We start from the raw sequence: 21,867 nt of genomic DNA on the forward strand, positions 1-21,867 counted from the left end.
TCCTAACTCGACCCCGACCAGTTTAATTAAGGCCCAATTTGGCCCGAATTTGGCCCGCTAAATAGGCCTAATTGAAGCAATTAAAGTTCTCAACCTTGGGCATGACTTTGATACCATGACAATTTTAGGGTAAAGACTAGCTTAGTGTCACATATTTCCTGCATTTGTACAAGAGATAACCTATCCAATCTTGGTGATTAGGAAACAATCATAACACCTTACAGCTTCCCATAAGATCGAAAACACTAAAGATCCTACATATAATATTTTAAAAATATCAATATAAAAATATATCACACAAATATATTTTTCATAAATGATCATCTCTCAAATCTTTAGTAGAATTGGGCTTCTTGGGAGCCTTGCTAGCCATCTCATGAATTTTTCAAGGAGTTTGCCGGCACATCAATTCTCAACTTTTGTCTTTTATATTCTCTTAAGTGTTCATGTATATCTAGTTGACGAACTTTAACTTAAATATTTGGAAACTTTCTTCACGTTCATTATCTAATTTGAAGGTTTTTGCCAAAAATATTAATACGTCCTTTTTTTTAAAAATCCTTTTTCATGCCTTGTTTATTTACTCGTCTTGCTTAATCATGAGTAGATAGTTTTCTTAGTGTAGGAGTAAGATGATCCCTACCTGGTCATTAATTTATTAATATGTATGTACGTCTTCATCTATCTCTTTTTATTTGACACTTTCTTTATTCATGTTTTACGACATATACCTTCCACCAATATTGTATGTAATGACCAATGAACAAAATACATAAAAAGTTGATACTTCTAAATTATATATCGAGACGAATCTAATAAGACACTACATTATTTTTTCATTATGTATCAACGACAAAAGACTGTTAGAAGGGGTTGTGCGAATAGTGCTAAAGTCAAAATGTGTCAATTTAAAAGAAATGTAGGAAATATATAGATACGAATGCATGAATTGGCTATTCAAAGACATATTGGAGGCAACACACATGGAATGGAGCAATTCTACAATCTTTTAGGTCAAGTGATTTTATTAAATTAAAGAGAATTTGAGAGAAAATCCATATGAAAGAGAACAAGTCATTTAAGCAGGTCGAATCAAATAAGTAAAGATCACGATTGAATTATCCTTGCGCTCCAATCTTGCATCAGGACTCAAGCAATTCACCATGAGTCTATAGCCAGAGCAAGAGCTATTTGACCTGACCTAAACAACGATTTAAATTTATTATCAGACCACATCTTTTACATATAATCGAGTCAAATCAAAAAGGAAAACACCTAATTACAATCACGAACAAAGTCCAAATAAGATTACATCGGGTCGAATCACACTTAATAATCCCCATAAAGCAATAGCAATGTAGATTGGAGAGAAGAAAAAAAGGGAGAGAAGAGTAGGGCACTAGGGCACACAAAGGCACAATACACAAAACCAAAGAAGAAGAACAAGAAAGAAAGAAAAGAAAAGAAGAGAAGAAGGCGGACGTGAAAGCATAAAATTAAAACGAGTTAAACCCTCAAAGCTTTGAGATACGCTTCATACTCCTTCTCTTTCTCTCTCCTCAAAAACCAATCTCTTTCTTCTTCTCTTCTCCTTTTTCTTTCTCTCTCTTCTTATCATCGTTTCTCTCTCTAACTTTCTCTCTCTTCCCTCAGCAAACCCAACCTCAACCCTTGAGCAATCACTTGCACAAGATTTCCCCTCAAAAACCCAATCTTCCTTATCTCTCTAACCCCACCAAAACAGAGAAATTTCCGCCATTGCCGCCTTCACAAGATCCACCGCTTTTGTTGTTCATACCCCAGAATTACACTTGGGTTTTTCTGGGTTTCTTCGATTTTCCCCAAATCGTTTGTTGTTCCATGTGATTTTTAAGTGGTGAGAGAAAATTGATGCCGCCGGAGCCATTGCCGTGGGATCGGAAGGAGCTGTTTAGGGATAGGAAGCACAACCACGACTTTGGTGCTTCTTCGAGATGGAGGGATTCTTCTTCTTCTTCCTCTTATGGCGGATCCCGCAATAACAATAACAGCGATTTTTCCCCTCGTTGGGGTTTTCCTTCCTCCGACTTTCGCCGTCCTCCTGGTTAGTCTCTTTCTCTCTCCTTTTTTTTTCCCTAATTTTTGTTGTTGTTGATTAATTTGGGAGTTTTGAATCTAGGGTTTTTTGGGTTAGGGTTGGGGAAAAAGTTGTTTAGGGTGAATTAATTGTTTTGTGTCGGCAACCCTAGGTCAACCTACCCTAATCTTTTTTCTGGGTTTTCCTTTGATTTTTAGGTGGCTTTTGATTACATAACGATTGCTTGGGTAATTTTACATATTTTTATTGATTTCCCTAATTTTGTTGGTGAAATGGGGTTTTTATGGGGGGGTTGGTGAGAGTTTTTGATTTTTGAGGTTTAATCTTTCATTAGGGTGCTCGAGTTTGGTTTGCCAGGGAGTTGTAGGTTAATGAAGAATATTTTAGACTGTTTGTTCGTCTTTGGGTTTGAGGAGATTATTAGTATTCATTTAGAATTCTCTAATAGTACTCGAGGTTGTGTTTATTTTAATTAAGCGCGTGTTTTGGGTTGTGGAAGATTTTGATGTTGAATCTATGTTTTGCGTTGCGGGTGGGGTGAGGATCTGGTTGTTTGTTAAGGTTTCTATTGTGTTTTAATTCAGTAGTGTTATTTAGTTTACATGTGTGTGAGTTGGTTGATTGCTCCTTGTGTTGATACATGGTTTTTTATTTCCTTTCTCAAATTTATATCTTGAAGGTCATGGTAAGCAGGGTGGATGGCATATGTACCCTGAAGATCACGGGTATCCCACACCTCGTTCAGCTGATAGATTTATGGATGATAATAATATGTTTAGACCTTCTGGGATGCGTGGAGATGGTAGATATGGTAGATTTTACAGGGAGAATCGTCCCTCCTTTGGCCAGAGAGATTGGAGAGGGCAGTCTTGGGAAGTTAATCACCATCATGGTGGTCCAGCAAATGGAGTAGGCAGACCACATATTGTCAATGATCAGAGGGCAGTTGGTGATTCACCTGTGCGTGCTTCTCATCCACACTCTGATCCTCGAGATCAGATTCATGCAAAGGAACAAGTTGATAAAACGAGTGATGCTAATGGGTCTGGTTCTGGCCAAAAAGTTGATAAAGAGAATTTGCTGGGATCTCTTGATTGGAAGCCTCTTAAGTGGTCCCGTTCAGGAAGTTTGACGTCTAGGGGTTCTGGTTTTAGCCATTCAAGTAGCTCTAAGAGTATTGGAGGAGAGTCTAGTGATGTGAAGTGTGATTTGCCCCCTAAAAAAGTTACCCCTGTTCAGTCACCTTCTGGTGATGCTGTTGCGTGTGCGCCCTCTGTTACTCTATCTGAAGTAACATCTTCTCGGAAGAAACCACGGCTTGGATGGGGGGAGGGGCTGGCCAAGTATGAGAAAAAGAAAGTTGATGGCCCAGAAGACAATGTAAAAAGTAATGCAATTTCAGCTAGTAATGTGGAACCCTCACATTCGCTCCCCTCAAATTTGGTTGTCAAGAGTCCCAAGATGTCGGGTTTCTCTGATTGTTCATCGCCTGCCACACCATCATCTTTTGCCTGCAGCTCTTCACCAGGTATTAATCTGGTTCACTTTTATTGCCATAGTGTAAGGTGATGCTGCTTTTTTTTTTTTTTTTTCTTTTTTTTGGTTTTTTTGACTCCCTGATCAATTGATCATCCTCTTATTATGCTTCAACTTGAGATTAGAATTTACAACTGTTTCTGGTGTTGCTTCCATGACATCCCTAGCATTGTATTCCTTTAAGATGGTTGTAATTAAATTATTTACTGAAAACATAATCAAGGTATCAAATAAAGGACCTTATATGTGGCGAAGGTTCACTTTTCAGCTTACTGTCACATGACACTGAATAGGTTTTTGAATATTTTCATCTCCAAAGTACATATTGAGAAGATTTTTCTCTTAAAACTCTCTGTCTAAGTGGTGTTAAGCCTCTCAAAATCTCAATACTGCTGGCATAGCTCATCATTGAGCAGGATGTTGCGCTTGCGACACTCTGACCATTACTGCACTACTGCAAGTCTGTAACTGATTATTGTTTTTCTAATTGCGATTTTAATTAATCCATCACTACCATATCTTTTACTTTACATAGGTCACCTGAGTTGATGTTTGGTTTACTGGCAGTGAGTACAAGTTGATTTATTTTATTTTATTTTTATAACGTCCCTAAGTTTTTATATGCTAAGCCTTTTGACAATCTTTATGTGCTTCTAGATTTATTTCTTTTAGTATCTTCCTCACCAAATTAAGCTATAACAGGGCTGGAAGACAGAACTTATGGGAAAGCAGTAGATGCTGGTGGTGATGCTAGCAACTTCAGTGTCTCATCGATGCCTGTTCATGAGAGTCAGCTTGAAGGTTCACATTTTAGGTTGGAAAAATTGGAACTGAAGTCAGTCGCCAACTTGGGCTCTTTGCTCAATGAATTGCTACAGGCAGATGATCAATGTTCTATGGATTCTGGTTTTATAAGATCCTCGGCTTCCAATAAACTTCTGCTGTGGAAAGGCGATATCTCAAAGACATTGGAGTTAACTGAAACTGAGATTGACTCACTTGAAAATGAATTGACGTCATTGAAGTCGGAAACTGATAGAAGCTTCCATCGTCCTGCATCATCAAATTCAGGGCCTGCAGATTATAAAGATGGACCAAGTGATTGCCAAACTGTCTTACCGAGACCACATCCTTTGGAAGTGGTTTCAAATGGGGAAATGATTTCGGAAGATAGACTTCCTTGTGATGATGCAGGTGAAGTTCAAGCTGAAAGCAAGGATGAGGATATTGACAGTCCTGGCACTGCTACATCTAAATTTGTGGAACCTCCTGTTCAAAAGCCCATCTCGTATGATGTGTGCAAAAATTCTTCCGGGGAATCTGGGTTTGTTGAGTCTACCAAAAGTACAATGGATTTGGGGACATCATGTCAAGGCCATGATAGAAGTGTAGTCCAAGTAAATAACATAATTGCAATTGATATGGAGAATCCTGGTGTGTGTGATAAAAAAGTGGACAGTATATGTGATACAGTTATAGCTTCGAATAAGGAATTGGCTAATAGAGCCTCGGAGGGGCTTCTTAAGTTATTGCCTTGTTCTGGTTCAATGGTGGCGAATAGGGCTTCTTGCATACCTGCTGATTCCACAATGAAGGAGAAGTTTTTGAGAAAGAAAAGGTCCCTCAGATTTAAAGAGAGAGTGATATCACTGAAATACAGGGCTTTTCATCACCTTTGGAAGGAGGACTTGCGCTTACTTTCTTTGAGAAGCCATCGTGCAAAACCCCAGAAAAAGCCAGATCCGAGTTCCCGTATTCTGCAAGTAGGGAATCAGAAGAATCGGTCCTCCATACGTTCACGTTTTACTTCACCAGGTAAAAATACCTGCATGTAGAATTTGAAGTCAATTTTTGTTGCTTTAGGAGAGATGCTGGAATATTGTGAAAAGGATAAGATTTTTGATAGGATTTAAACTGTGATTTAAGTGGGAAAATTGTAGGCTGAGATTGAAATATGGTGAATGTTATGTTGAATCATGCCGCAAGTTTTATCTTGAAGTAGGATGTTCATGCTTCCGAGAGATGTGCTCTTTATTTTGATTTATGATTTAACTGACTGAGCTTACCATTTGGTCTTGCCAAATGGGATGCAATAGACATTGGTTTTGTGCTGTACTATCGTGGGTTCTTTCATGCTTAAGCTTTAGGAAAGAAAGTATCGATTTTCCTGAAACTATGGGTTGCCACTTCCATCAATTTTATACTAGTAATGAAAGTATAACAGAAATTTAAAGTTCTGTAGGTATTTATTTCATTTCTAGTTTGTATTATTCATTAATCGACCTGCTGGAAGATGTACTTGAAGTCTTTTAAGAATTGTGAGCAAGTCCTTAGCGCCAGGACTCGGAAAACATTACTTGGCAGTCTCTTTCACTACGAGGTGTGGTTGTCTTGATTGGGAAATTATTTCATGTAATCCCTTTAGGCTATTTTCTGATTATTTCCTACAAAATGACTTCTTCCACTGGTAACACCCATATGGGATAACCTTCACTCTACACCCCCAAAATAGTTGTGTCGGTTGCTTTTTGATGGTTTCCAATGTCCACTATAACCAATGTATCCCTTGATACATATTTCTCTAGTGAAAAATATGATCAAAATTTTTAAGCATGACCTTCTAAAAGCAATTGGAACCACTATTGGGACCGAGAAAGTACTAAAACTACTCCCTCTGTTTTTTAACAAGTGCTTCATTTCCCGTTTTCAGCGGTTTTAATTAGCGTTCCATTCCTATTTTTGGAAAGTTGTAACAATATTTTTATATATTCCTTCCCACTGATGGTCCCCTGGTCCCCCATTTCATTTTTAAATATGTTTACACTCTTTTCTCCATCCCACAGTAACCCACCAATGCTTCTTCTAATGTTTTTTAATCTTCAACATACCACACTTGAAAATATTTAATGGATTCAACTCTTTCTCCTAAAACTCTGTGAAAGTCTAAGTGGAGTACTTATTAATAATCGGAGTAACGGAAAAGCTGATTTCTTTTTAATTGAAATTAAATATTGGAAAAAATAATTAATTTAATTTAAGTGGAATAAGAAAATCAATTGAAAACTCCTTTGCACATATTTCTCTTGTAAATCTGACTCCCCAACTCCAAAAAAAAAAAAAAAAAAAAAAAAAAACCTTGTCTCCTGCACACCTGATTACCACATAACGATATCATATAGAAATTTACTACTCCCTCCGTTCCCCTTTGTTTTTGACGTTTGGAATTATGCGCGGTTATTAAGGAATTGTGTAAAGTAGAGGTATATTGGAATAATTCAATGATTGATAGCACCAATATAGTTAAATAAAATATAGTACATGTGGGGTAGTAGAAGAGATAGGAGAGAGAAAGTATTGGAAAATTGTTAAAATAGTACATAAAGTACAATTGCACATGAAAAAATAAGGACAAATGAGTATTTAGATTGTAAAGCAAGGGTAATTTGTCCAAAACTATGACTAAAAAAGGAAAAATACTAAATGTAAAGAATAAAAAGGAACACCTAAAATGGAAATGTAAAAAACAAAAGGGAACGGAGAGAGTACTTATTATAGCTGTCCTTTTGTTGGGCCATTGCTAACACCTTGAATGATGAAGAGTTTGAAGCATCTCATGGGTTTTTCGTTGGTTTATCTACTTTGATTAGCTTTAGTGATTTATAGAACAACAACAAAGCCTTATTTTCAGAATGATTTGGGGTCGGCTAACATGAATCGTCGTAAGGAACTAGCTTTAATGATTTATAGTTAAGGAAAAATATAGTCATGTGGTGTCTTGTGAATAATGCTCTCTCTGTCTCTCTCTTTCTCCCTAACGAACTCAAGTTTTATGCCTCTTCTCAGTTCTATCCTATCCACCAGGGGTAATTGTCCTACCAACCTACCTACCTATCACTTTTCAAGTCATTTTATTGTGATATTGATTTGAGGCAGCAGGGTGGTGGCATTGGAGAGGAATGGGATATTTTCACTGGATAAAAAAAAGCTATGTGGTGGACTGGTGGCAGACTGTGGGTAGGGATGAAGGGGTTGAAGCAGCTCATGGATTTTCTTGGTTCTTTGCCTATTTTCAACGAACCCCAATTATTCTCTCTTTTCAATTCTGTACCCATACTAACATGGGAAATTTCTACCAACCTGCCAGTTACCTTTCAAGTGTATATGTTGTGGGGTCAAAGAGGAGAAAGACAAGGGTAATTGAGGGCTTTAGACAGCAGTGGTGGCAGAGAAGAGGAACGGGAGATTGTCACTGGAGTAAAGAAACTATGTGCTGGCAGCAGAAGTAAGTAGAGGCTTGAGGGTTTGCCAGAGAAGGGGAGGGGCTTGAAGGGAACAAAGGAGGGACTTTGATTTTCTATATTTTCTTTTCTAAATTTTGAAACAGTTCAATTAAAATACCGTGTGCTATAATGTGTTATTTTGTCATACTTTATGAGGATATTCCACTTGGGCCTTACCTCCAGAATGGATCAATATGTTGGTGATATATCAGATAATAGTTTTAAATTTACGGATTTATGGGATGATTTCTTTTTGCGCTTCAGTAGTCTTTTTTCTCTACAAATTATGATTTTACTACCTTGATTGTTGGCGGCATTAGTTTGAAGCATCCCTGATTAGAAAAATTGCCAAAGCTTTTGATGGTGTCAGAAAGATGATTGCTCATGGAAATTAAATGACCTGGTATCCTGGATTTTAAAAAAGAAATTGCATGCATTACATAGGTTCTTTTTTTTGAAAGAAATTGCATGCATTTATGTAGTTAGAACATAGGATCTTATTTTTTTTTTCTTGGATGGTGTGTTATATGTATCCTTTTCTTGGATGGTGTGTTATATGTATCCAGATCAAAGTATTTTTCTTTTAGTGCTCTGTTTCATATTTGCATTTGTTAAAATATATGATGTCATTTCCTTATTTGCTAGTTGATGTTTTGATAGTAGAACTATTTCTTGGAGATAGTTGATTTTAAATTTGGCCGACTTACTTGTGTTAGCAGCTGAAGCTGTTTTTCTACTATCCATGGACAACAAATTCTTTGGGTGGTGTGTAGCAACTAGATCATTCTATTTGTAATGGTTAAGAGCATAAAATTAATTATTTTTGTTGGAAATTATTTTGAGTTAAGTTGGTGTTGAATTATGAATGGAACAGTTGTTAATGAAGTAGAAGTGTTTTCTTAGAATTTGGCAGAAGTTTATGTATAGCATTCTTGACTCTGTTGATTTTTAATTACCTGATTTGTCAACGGGGATGATTGATTGATTTTTTTTGGGTGCAATCATTTAAATATTTTAACTACCTCGGTCTGTATGCCTAATTTTGAACACTTTATTACTTTTGCAGCTGGAAGTTTAAGCCTGGTTCCGACAACCGAAATCATCAATTTTACTGGAAAGCTGCTTTCAGATTCCCAGGCCAAGGTTTATAGGAATGGTTTGAAGATGCCAGCTATGATCTTGGATGAAAAGGAGAAGATGTCAAGGTTTTTGTCGAATAATGGATTAGTTGAAGATCCCTGTGCAGTTGAGAAGGAAAGAAGTTTGATCAACCCCTGGACTTTTGAAGAGAAGGAAATTTTCATGGATAAGATAGCTACTCATGGGAAAGATTTTCGGAAAATTTCTTCTTTTCTTGATCATAAGACTACTGCTGACTGCATTGAATTCTATTACAAAAACCATAAATCAGAATGTTTTGAGAAAATCAAGAAGCTAGAGGTGAAAAAGATAGGGAAGCCTATATCTGCCAACACATATCTGGTGACCTCTGGGAAGAAATGGAGTAGGGAGATGAATGCTGCTTCTCTTGATATTTTAGGTGCAGCTTCAGTTATTGCTGCTCAAGCTGACCAGGCCTTGGAAACTTCAAAGTTGCTTTTAGGAAAATCTAGCAACAAGAGATCAAGAGGATCAGATGGAATCATTGAAGAATCTAGTAGTTTGTTTGGTGCTGAAGATGAAAGAGAGACTGCGGCTGCTGATGTTTTGGCAGGCATCTGTGGTTCGTTATCATCAGAAGCAATGAGTTCCTGTATCACTAGCTCTGTCGATCCTGGTGAAGGCAACCAGGAACGGAAGCACCAAAAGGTTGGTTCTTCCATTAGACGGCCTTTGACTCCGGAGGTGACACAGAACGTTGATGATGATGATACTTGTTCAGATGAGAGCTGTGGAGAGATGGACCCTGTTGACTGGACAGATGATGAAAAGACTTTGTTTGTGCAGGCATTCTTGTCTCATGGAAAGGATTTTTTGATGATTTCTCAACGTGTGAGGACAAAGTCAAGTGATCAATGTAAAGTTTTTTTCAGTAAGGCACGGAAGTGTCTTGGTCTGGACATTTTACCCTCTGGCAGTGGGGGAAATCATGCAAGCAATGATACTAATGGGGGAGGAAGCGACACTGAAGATGCTGGCATTGTGGAGACTGGTTCTATTGTCTGTAGTGATAAATCAGGTTCGAGAATAGATGAAGACCTGCTGCAGGTTAATCAAGATGTGTCGAAACCTGATGTTACTGTTGAATTGAATGTGTTGGAAGAAAATTGTGGTCCAGGACAGTTGGATCATAAAGATTCTGATTTGGTACTGAAAGATTTGGTTCCACAAGGTCACCTGGCAGACGTCTCAGATCCACTTGCTTGTCGTGGGATGGTCGATGTCATGGTTAAGGACTCTGCTACAGCTGTTGATACCAAAAGATCTGAATTTCATCTGATGATCCAGGATGATAAAACTAAGGTGAACACATTAATTTGTAGAAGTGCTACTGATGTTGCATGTCACGATTCAGGTGTTGCTGTGGATATGGAAGCTGCTTCTGGAATCTCTGACAGCATATCAGAAGTGCATGTATCTTCTGCGCCCGTCAAGTTTGTAAATCCTAGAGATGGGTTGTTTAAATCATCGTCTGTGGGTAATGTGCATCATCTCCTGTCTGGCAGCTCTATGATGAATCAAAGTGAACTCTGTCGAGATTTAAAAGGTTTCCCATTAGACTTGTCAATCAAGTCAGAATTGCATGATGTTCGCACTGTTGGAGATGAGAGTATTGATCAATCATATCAACGTTCTTTTCTCAGAAAGTGTAGTCGTGCTGTATCTCACAACTCAGTTGCTGAGCTTCCTCTTCTTCAACAGAGTGAAGATGAACTTGGCTCCAGCTGCTCTTCAAAAACAGAGAAGTCATGTAGAAATGGTAATGTGAAATTATTTGGAAAGATACTCAGCAAAACATCTTCAGTTGATAAACCGACTTCTAATGTCGTTTTGCATGATGAGAAAGCCAAGCACCATTGCAATCAAGATGTAAATGGGAATTCTACGAGCTTTGCTGATGACCATAATAGTTTTTTAGGTCTGGAGAATGTTCCAATTAGGAGTTATGGTTTTTGGGATGGAACTAAGATACAGACTGGTTTTCCGACTTTGCCCGATTCAGCTTTGCTACTAGCCAAGTATCCTGGTGCATTTTCTAACTACTCAATATCCTCGCCAAAGTCAGAGCAACAGCCTTTGCCAGCAGCTGTGAATGGTAATGAATGCAATATGAATGGTGCTTGTGTTTTCTCGCCGAGGGAGTTCAGCAGCAGCAATGGCGGGAATGTTATAGATTATACGATTTTAAGAAACCAAGATGGTCTGCAGCCATTTAGACTAGATATGAAGAAAAGGCCTCAGGATGTCGTGTTCCCTGAGGTGCAAAGGAATGGTTTTGAATCTTTAAAGCAGCAGGGAAAGGGTGTGGTTAAATTGAATGTTGTACAGGGAGGAGATATTCTTGGAGGTTCATGCAGTGGGATTTCAGATCCCGTGGCGGCTTTGAAATTGCATTATGCCAGTCAACAGTATGGTGGTGTCGGAGGTCACTCAGTAAATGGGATTGTTAGGGAGGAACCTTGGAGAAGCCAAGGAGGAGATGTAGGGAGGTAGTAGGAATGCCAGGGGTCTTTAATAGGAAGGCCCTGGTGTGGCAAATCATCTTTGTTTGCCACAGTTGTACATTAGGTTTTTGTATTGTTGGAATTCATCTCCTTTGTTCTACTGAAAGATTTAATTTAGGTTGCCTTAGATTGCTTGTAATATTGCAGGGTTTGCATTTGTTGTATTCGATGGAAGATACAAAAAATAATCTGGAAGAAATTTTGGGAGGTGAGGAATTCATAGTCAATCTTACGGCCTCCATCCATCTGTCAACAAATCAATAGTCTAATGTTTTTGTTCATATGCAGTTCTTAAGTTCAATTAAAGAGAAGATCATAGTTCTGGTTATTATTTCTATTCACTTGGTTTCTCTAAGGCCTAAAGTTTCTGATTTTTGAAGTTTATGCTGTTATGACAACATTGATTTTTTAACTTCTGGATCTCACTTTTAGAGGGATACTATGGATTTCAGCTATTAATTGAATCATCCATTTAATCAACTCCGATTAGAGAATTTGAAGTGGTACATCGATTAAAAATCAAATAAGTTGAACAAAATATTGCACTTACTACTTACAAGTACATTTAACAGTATACAACATGTTAAACCGATAAAACTAAATTGTCAGCGACTTCCTCAACTTCTATTCTTTCTTTAATTTTAGCATAGATGGTAATGGTGCAATGATCTTCAGAACCTGCAAAAATTGAAAACATGACAATTGATCTCATGGCAATGGGGATTGGAACTTGGAAATAGAAGTATCAACACAGTAGCACAAGTCATCAAGCTCAAAATACAGTAAGATACTCAGATGGAGGTAAATAGAGTAAGATACTCAGATGTAAGTCATTAGCTGAGCAAGTAGAGTTACATAAGATGTTTCACTGTGCCACCAATTATCTATAAATGAACAAAGCACTTCTAACTTCTAAGAGTCCTAGTCAGATAACGTGACAAGTAAATACATAACAGACTTATTTTATGTTGGCTTTTCTAGTGCACTTCATGAAAAGTCAGTATTAGATAGCAACTGCTAAGTCTGCTATCGCTTATCAGGGAGAAGAGGGAAGGGGGAGAGAGGACTTAAAGCAAAATGTTGTTCTTATGGCAGAAGCTGAGATGAGTTGAGCTAAATGTTGTTCTTATGGCAGACACTAAACATCAGCATACAGTCGTTCTTTTGAATAATGACACAGGTTTGTATTGGGAGGTAAGACGACATCGTCAATTAAAGGCTTTGTGACTGATGTGCAATGGTTACAAGCAATTATATTTTCGAGAGGTAAGTGTCCAATTTCAACATCTGCCAGTTGATTCATGCATAATCTCACTGAGGTATGTTTCCTGTTTCCAACCAGGAAGGCAGGAACTCAGAAATATGGAAACGTTTAAAACCAGCAAGATCACTCTCTATGTCTCTATTATTCTTCAGTCACCAAATGACCCTTTCTTTAGAAAAATAATTTGAATAGACCAAACTAACTTTAATGCCATCTTTATATACATATCTTGTTGATATAAGAACAATAATAAATAACATGAGATTCCTAAGCAAAAATATTGATCTATTGCTTTAATTTATAAAATTTGTTCCCACATAATCGCTTCTAAGTTGTCATTTCTCATTTCCCTTCTAGATATGCTGTTGTCAACGTATCTATGGTCAAAGAAAATATTGTTATCGCTTTCATTCCGGAGCATGTAAATGAAACAGACTCATCATCATAAAACAATACTAACCGAGCTTAGATATTCCAGAGCATGAAAATGAAACAGACTCATCATCATAAAACAACACTAACCGAGCTTAGATGAGAATGAGAATAAAACGCATAAATGCAATAATCTTATAATTACCTCATTTGTAGTAGGGTGGGATAGAATCACTTCATGTGCGTGCAAGTGATACCCACAGTCCCCGGGAACAGGTTTTGTGGGCCGTTGATACCCTCTGCATATAGTAAAGTTCATTTAAGATAAATAAATTGACAAATGCAAAGACAATAAGAACACCTCCCATGGCCTTTAATCTGCATACAACTACTAGTACATTGAATGAGTAAGCATCTGCGAGTCTGATGACATATTTTTCTAATCCAAAACATAAAGCTGTTAGCATTTCCACACATCACAAGAATTTGGTTAAACAAGTTAATATCATATTGGTATTATAAAGTGCCTCACCTTCTATAGTTAATTACAAAATGACCTATAATGTAAGTCTTCCCTTGAGGTACCTACACTTACCTTAAACAACTAAACTTTTTTTTAAATAGAAGGTGATAGTATAAAGTGAAATCACAGTACTAACTAAAAATCAATAATCAAAAACACCCTTCACGGGACCTTTTTTTTTTTTTTCTTTTTTTTTTTCCCCCAACATCACCCATTAAAATTACCAAAAGTTAACTAATGGTAATTAAATTGAATTCAGAGATTTTAGTAAAATATAAACAACAAAACTCCCCTTGTTTCCCAATTTTACACATCAATCTTATTTGTTTTCTTGGAAAAAAAGAATTTGGGGAGGCCTTCTGCAATTTATATTCTAGTAAACATCTTATCGATTTAATCAACATTAAAGAATTTATATTGAACGTTAACATTATATATGTAATGGGCAGTGATCGCAAAAATTGTTCACTTATAAGGTGTTTAACACAACTTATAGTAATAATTTATGGGAATTTTTCTAATATGACTTTAAATTTGGATGTGAAGGAGTATAACACAAGCTGCCTTAGAAGTTGGAAGCATCAGGAAAGAGAAAGGCCACACAAAGAGAAGTATTTGATGGTTGCAGCATTAACAATTACCCACAAAGGCTTTTTTTTTTTTTTTTTTGACAAGACCCACAAAGGCTTTAATGAAATGATTTCAACACAAGTTCCATTATATCTTACTTCTCAAGGACAGGCTACAACATGTAAACTGTAATACTGCTTATTAGCAACTTGTTAGCCATGTAGTCTCCATCTCCCGGAGCTCAACAAGATTATTAGCAAAGACTTGCCTACGTATATATTCATAATCCCCCCACAAGTTGGTTTGCATACTTTGTTCAACAGATTAAACATGAGAAAGTAAAAGAAGAGATCCAGAATTTCATTACCCATCTTCTGCAAAGTCGTCCTCAACAAGCTCCGAATCAAAACACTCTGGTTGACCACCAGCAACATAGAGAGGATCATCTGAAATGTTAAAAACGACTATGGCATAAAGCAATATTTACTAAGTGGAAACAAACTCTACAAAGCAATATCATATTATCCGTTTCATTATCCATTCACATAAACAGATATTTTAGTAAATAATGTTATCTACAAGAAAAAAAAAACTAAACGGACATCTCAGCTATTTGCAGTATCAATTCTTGAAAGACTATGAAAACTCAGTCTTGTGAAGTTTTCGGGGACTGCTCCAAGTGGAATCAGCTTTGCCCGTGACCAGCCGAAAAAAGTGAAGTCATATCCAAAAACTCACAAAAATAACATTTCACAAAGAGGGACAATAATACTAAAGGTGGCTACATGTAAAACCATTAAACATTTTTGGGAGCAAAAGCATAGAGGGGGAGGGGAAAAAGAGAAAAGAGCTACAGAGATACAAAACACAGAATGTTAACACAAAAGGAACCTTTTGGACTTTTAGTTGGTTGCAACGTCCATAGATTAATAGAATTAGTTATTAATTTTAACCACTGATAAAATGGGTCGGGAAAAGGCATAGAAGTATGAAGAGTTTATCAATTTTGATATATCAATTTTGATATAATAATTGTACTACGGGAATACTCCATACTTATGTCAATTCTACCAAATATCAAGGATATTATAAATCACTGAATGACCAACATGTGCTTCAATTGTTCTGGATTGTCAGATCATTTGCATCAGATTTTGTTCAGCATGGAAAGAAATTTTACAATCATTGACGTAAGAACACTGGACACTGGCGTATCTCGATCAAATATATAAGAATACCTTAGAGATATAATCAAAAGTTTACCTAACAGTGGATACCCTATCAGGGATAGATGAATACGTATTTGGTGAGGCCTTCCTGACTGTATCTCAACCTGTTTAAGTAAGGCTCAAATGAGAATAGTAGAAAGCTTACTGATGCAAAGTTAAAACAAGAATAGTCAACTCTGATGGAAAAAGTCTTTACATAATCCATCTTCAAAAAGCTAAAGAGTCAGGTTTACAGTTATTAGTTTTTGGTAAATATCAACATGGCCTGCATGTGCTTTTATACTATTTAACAAATACTCTGTCTCTCTAGTTGCAAATATGACACTTCATATATCATAATTATTTTGAAAGCCACAAGGTCCTGCTCTATAAGAGGAGACACAAGCAACATGATCCTCATACTTGCACATAAGTTCTTTAGCCAACCACCCTCACCACACTTTGTGGACCAGCAAAACAAAAACACTTCCCATTATATTAGCCGAGCAACAGTACATAGAGCTTCTAACAAAAGTAGCTTTCCAGCATTGAAAATGCTTTAGGGAACCATAGAACTAGGCGTCTAGACAACCAACAGCGTCGGATAAATTCAAAATTTCAGATATAAAGGTAAGTCACAGGTGCTTGTAGAAAATATTGGTGACCATAGTACCTGCACCAGTGTCTGGTCTTTCTCAAGATCTCTTTCAAGAACCCTGACTTTGCTTAGGGCTGGTTTACCTAGTTAAGAGGGGAAAAAAATTAAGAATATGCATCCATAAATTTCTTCTAGTAAACTCTACATAGAACTTTTATTCTCTCTTTCACCACCTCTCCTCTGGCACACAAAACCGATTACAGAATAAGAATATTGTCTTATAGCTGTTCGATAGATGGATTATTCTGGAACATTTAGCGTTGGAATAAAAACTACTACTATTTCTATCCCATTCTATTTTTACGTAACAAAATTAATTTTACAGACGGTTCTTTTGAAAGGCATAAATCCCGAGATCAGGGAGGGAAGACCAGCCACCTTTAAGGCAAAAGGCTTCGGAACAATCCCGAGTGCATTTGGCCTTCTTGCATTTTCTCGGGAACCAACTCTGAACTAAGAAAGAGGAAAGACAGGGTGAATGAATTGCATTAGTGTGATTTGGCTAGCCATTTAGAAGTTAAATGAATTGATTTCCTAAATGCCATTTATTCATTCAAAGAAATGCCCATAATTTTCAAAACATAAAGCTTTTACTTTCAGTTATTAGCTTTCCGTTAAGAAAACGTTAAATCTAACGTTTTATAAAAAAATTCTTCGGTTTTGTGCCAAAAAATGCTCTAATAGAGATTTTGGGGGTCATTTTTTCCTCACAAAACCGATTTGAGGTCAAAATTTACGAAAAATGATTGGAAATGCCTTGCAAATTCGTAATAGCAATGAGATAAATTTACAAAATTTACCCATGTGGCCATGTGATGTAAATGACCTTTATTGTATATTTCTATTCCAACACCTACTTTGCCAAGCTAATATTCATTTAAAAGGTTCTAGTAAATAGCCACCCTCTGTTTCAACAACTATCAGCTACTCAAAAACTACAAGGTAATCGGTATTGCTAATTTTTCAAAACATGACCTGGCATGAAAAAAAAGTATAGTAACATATGAAGGTAGTGAATCATACTTGGAGATCTCTAACCTATTAGAGATGAGCTTCAAGGTTAAGCTTTACAGTTGAAAATTTAATTATTGTATGATACGAAATTATGAAGTATTAACAATACATGCAAAAAATAAAAAAATTACATGATGGCTTTACACCATTGTCCTCTAAGAGTGCTAAAATGATATAGGAACAAAAATTGAATTTAGATAGAAAATAACCTGAGGGCAGTGCAACATATAGACCCTTAGCAACCCCAGGATATTGTATAATTCCAATTGGCTTGTTGATCAGAACCTGTCAATTCATTTATTCCAAGGGTAAATGGTCGCCAGCTTATGGTTTACTCCCAGGGTAAAAAAGCTGTATATAAATCCAAATAGAAAGGGTTTTTTTTTTTTTTTTTTTTTTTTTTGTGGGAATACCTCATTTGTGTCTATAATTCCCTTGACTAGTGCCCGATATGTTTTGGTTATCCTTCGTTCTACTTCATTCTCTGAGTCTATCTCTCTGCTATGCGTCAAATGTAATTTTGAACAGTTAATAATGGTAGTTTATGATCTAAAAGCATAATTCAAAAGATTAAAAAAACAGCTATCAAAAGAATAAATCTACAGAAATACAATAACTAACAATAATATAACAAAAGTAACGATCACATGATATTGTCCAGAAGTACAAGGAATCGGACAGCAACTGGGCTTTTGTCTACTAAAATTCCCAAAGTTACTTTCTCTTCAAACTCATACATGGAGCTACAGATATTGCTCTAAACATTTCACTTCAGATATACATATCCTTTTATTGTTTTATGAACATCTAACTATGCTTAAGCCCCAAGATACATCAGACTTTCATGTACCTCAAACCAAAGGAACCTCAGTCATCAATCACACAAGAGCTGCAAGCCACAACATCCATCTTCAACATTACAGAATATAGTAATAAACACCAGTTGATCTAAATAACTCCTCTTGTGACCAAGGATCCTCAATCCTCAATCAAGCAAGAGCTGTAAGCTAACAGATCACTTTTGTAGTGGTCTTTTTAAAAGATTCTAGACACATCTTTGCAATAAGCTTCTAATCAGGCCAGAAAAAATTAAAAAGCCTTCTCTGAAAGCTATTCAAGCACCGGCCTTTCAGGTATAACATAGTAAATTTAGCATAAACAACAAACTAACTGTTATATATCAAGGTTTTGTTTTCACAAAACTGTACGTTCAACAATTACCAATAGCACACAGAAGTATTAATTTTGATCCTCCACAATTCCACAGAATCAAACCAGAGCATGTATAAAACTTAGTGACTTAAACCTTATCAAGATCTCATGTACTCTCACAGAGTGATCAAATTATGAATTTAAGTTAATAGCAATTTCTAGGTCACTTCATCAACAACTACAGAGTTGTTGAATGCCTTGAAGCCATAGGCAATCCCAAAGTGGGCATTTTGACCGGGATGGAGGGACTAATTAGTGAGACAAGCTTAAAGAAATTATGGACAAATTGTATCAAAGCAGTCAATTTTACTAGCCTTTTTCCTCTCACCAATGATGTCCCGTCAGCAAAATATGCTGCAAGGCGAGCCTTAGCACTCTTCGTCTTTGCACAAAGCAATACACCTGTCATAGAACCAATCACCACATGACAAATAAGTGTCAATAAATTCCAAACAGTAATTTTTACTCACCAAGAAAGAATCTCCGAGTACACCAAGTATAAAAGTAAGCACAATGCTAAGATATATATACAGATGTCATTTTGAATAAGATAAACATTGCAAAATCGTTACAGGAATGTAAAAATATATCATTAACACTCTTTTTTGATGAAAATTTGAAGTTTTTAAAGGTTCTCGCACTGGTATGACAGTTCAAGAACTTTTAGCCTGTCCATACACTATTTACAAACAGATATAAATTACAACATATTTATCATTTTAAGCAACTTGACTTTTACTGAATAGAATAAGTAGGATAAACTTAATTCACTTTTATAAATTAACTTACATTAACCAAAATGCTATTTAAAATAATTACTTCCAGCATCTGTGTTCACTCAATGCTTTCTGTGAATCTTAAGACATTACTCGAAATAATAATACTCAAACATGTTCTATTAATAAGATGATAAGAACAAGTGTTCAACAACTTCATGCATTAAGAAAAAGAATATTACACTAAAAATCAGGTTCACCAACACTTACAATTGAAGTTCTCCATTCAACAAGAAGGCTAACCTGATGTGCCCCTGCCTAGACGGTGAACGGGAACAGGATGAAGTTGACCTGGTGTTGAATTGCCATTCTTGTTTGCATGCCACTTTAGCTGTGTCAAAACAGTACGCTGCTGGAAGAGTCCTCCAGGTAGAACTTGCAAACCAGACGGCTTATTTATAGCAATCTGTCATGTAGCACCAAATATAAGCCAGCATGAATTTCTACTAAGATCGAATGGAAAGCTCAAACAGTGGATGCATAGAACTTTAGGAATAAATGGCTACTACGAATGCAAGGTTTTATCATCATCAACTCTCATGCAATTGACAAAGGATCTAATTACAAAAGCTTGTCCAGGTTTTGATCTGAATTACACAAGTAAATCTGACCCTTTTACATGCCTTTCCAGTTTGGATTGACGTATCATTAAGACATTAACTTCCCCAATTAGCACTCAGTTCCAACTTCCAAAGAATTATACAGCCAACCTTAAGAAAAAACCTCAGAACTATTCAAAAGTATTATCATCCTATTAAACAATTTAACAAATAATATTTTTCACAAATTATATCGTGCACCTCATAGCACCATGCATGAGGTACTCCAATTTTTTTATTAATTTTTTTTTAAAGACTTAAGGTACTCCAATTTTTAAGGCCCTTCAATTTTTTTTGAGTGACTTAAATTTGTCTATGTATATACTCTTAATGAGTACTTTATATATCCCTATTCATAATTGACAAAGATCAAGTTTATTACAAATAAAGGGCATATTTATTTGCCCAAGAGCACCATTTAATGATAAAAAATGTATATTCAACACAAAAGAGCAATACTTATTGCACAAATATCAATAAACTACAAAAATTACTCCCTCGGTCCCTTTTTGTTTGCACCATGGGCCACTTTTTGTGAGAGCTTTTTGGGTCAAATTGCAGACAATAAGGAAGGAGGGAGTACAAGAAATACATGAAAAAACCAAATGCAATTAACATACAACTATTAGCATAAGGAAAATTTACCATGTCATCATCTTCATAGAGCACTTTGAGCAAGAAAGGTGTCTTGGGCTCACTCCACGGAAGTCGATGATAAACCAACTTCGAACCAACTCTACAACATTCAACACCCAGTAAATGGTAGTTAAAAATACTTAAATTAAAAATATCTATATACAAAAGGGGGGGGAAAAAATTACTTCCATCAGTTCCATCATTTGATTACAAACTCCAAAATTGTCAATTTGGCATTTCCCAAACCAAGCCTCAAACTTACTTATATTATTTTAAGTGGATAATTCTTATACTCCCTCCATTCATAATAATTCTAGATTTGCTTGTGTCTGATCAAAGTTTGTAGATTTTCACCAAATTTTCTTACATGCAAGTATAATAAAACATTAACAATAATGGGGATATTGTAAAAATCCATATCAATGCTTAATTTTGTAGCATCAAATTTTTTATAATTTTTAAGATGCATAATCAAAGATATTAACATCTATTCTTAATTACAATTCTTAAGACCAAACTGAGGGCTATAATCAAATTATTGATGGTCCATCGCCCTTTGTAATTCTTACCTAAGAACAGTATCTGGATCAGTAACAATATCCCCATCAATCGTAATCTGTCCATTATGAATTCTCTGTAACCAACTGATTAAACCAGGAAACAAATGAAACAATCAGAAATCAAACAAAACTATGAAAATTCAACCAAAATTAATTAAAACCTTTAATTATCAAATAAAATTAACAAAATAAAACAACCCCATTAATCATCATTCAATTATAAATGATTTAATTTCAACAAATTGAAAAAATTGGGAAAAAAATAAAAATATATATAGAAATACCCCTGCAATGGAGCTGAGCTAGAGTAATTGGAGGAGTAGAAATTGATGAGAGTGAAACCTAGAGAGAGAGAAAGAGGAGAGAGAAAGTGTTAGTATGAAATTGAAGAGGGTGTTGAGTTGTGTAGTTGCAGGTTAAGGGATGAAGGTGGAAGAGAGAGAAAACCTGAAGAAGAAGGGGAAACGACGTAGTTGTAAGTGAGACCGTCGTTGAATTCAGGCCATGGTATTCCGATTGTCGTCGTCATTGCTGCTCTGTTTTGGTATTACTAAACTTGGATGATATAAATTCCGATGATTTTAGTAAGGAAATTACTCTTTCATCGTATTATAAAAAATAGATTTGTTTCATGTGTGTTTTCTAAGTACAAATTAAGTTGTTCATTACGAGTTATTGAAGTATTTCTTACCCGAGATAATTGTGAGTCTTAACGGTTAGATTAAAAGTGTAATTGATGGCTTGTAAAAGTAACGGTTAGATTAAGGGTGTAATTGATTGGCTGTAAAAGTGTAAATCACTAAGGGTCTGTTCTGATTTGGCTGAACTAAGGTGAACTGAATTGTTTTTTAGAGAAGGAAATTAGGAAGTGAACTGAATTGAAATTAAGCTGAATAGAACATGTCCTAAATCTAGTG

At 36.0% G+C, this 21,867-nt stretch overlaps 2 protein-coding genes across 4 annotated transcripts; one reads left to right on the forward strand and one right to left on the reverse strand.

Moving 5' to 3' along the window:
* The first annotated feature begins 1,508 nt into the window (after positions 1-1,508).
* LOC145591548 (uncharacterized) lies at positions 1,509-11,839 on the forward strand. 2 transcript variants are annotated; one of them, XM_081648036.1, is made up of 4 exons: positions 1,509-2,083; positions 2,757-3,605; positions 4,316-5,428; positions 8,960-11,839. In XM_081648036.1, exons 1-4 carry the CDS (start codon positions 1,891-1,893, stop codon positions 11,545-11,547), a joined length of 4,743 nt encoding a protein of 1,580 aa, XP_081504162.1. In that variant the 5' UTR covers positions 1,509-1,890; the 3' UTR covers positions 11,548-11,839. The 2 variants fall into 2 exon arrangements, with proteins under 2 accessions (XP_081504162.1, XP_081504163.1); XM_081648037.1 differs by having other exon boundaries at positions 2,771-3,605.
* Positions 11,840-12,022: 183 nt separating this feature from the next.
* Positions 12,023-21,565, reverse strand: LOC145593162 (RNA pseudouridine synthase 5-like). Of its 2 annotated transcripts, XM_081649667.1 has the most exons (14): positions 21,398-21,565; positions 21,235-21,292; positions 20,960-21,034; positions 20,400-20,490; positions 19,399-19,561; positions 18,694-18,781; positions 17,581-17,665; positions 17,377-17,452; positions 16,532-16,606; positions 16,169-16,236; positions 15,551-15,620; positions 14,655-14,733; positions 13,400-13,493; positions 12,023-12,236 (listed from the first exon to the last, which is right to left on the reverse strand). In XM_081649667.1, exons 1-14 carry the CDS (start codon positions 21,477-21,479, stop codon positions 12,183-12,185), a joined length of 1,158 nt encoding a protein of 385 aa, XP_081505793.1. In that variant the 5' UTR covers positions 21,480-21,565; the 3' UTR covers positions 12,023-12,182. The 2 variants fall into 2 exon arrangements, with proteins under 2 accessions (XP_081505793.1, XP_081505794.1); XM_081649668.1 differs by lacking the exon at positions 16,532-16,606 and having other exon boundaries at positions 21,398-21,563.
* Positions 21,566-21,867: the final 302 nt, after the last annotated feature.

The sequence above is a fragment of the Chenopodium album genome, chromosome 18 (genome assembly GCF_948465745.1).
Source record: "Chenopodium album chromosome 18, dcCheAlbu1.1, whole genome shotgun sequence".
Lineage (NCBI taxonomy): Eukaryota > Viridiplantae > Streptophyta > Magnoliopsida > Caryophyllales > Amaranthaceae > Chenopodium > Chenopodium album.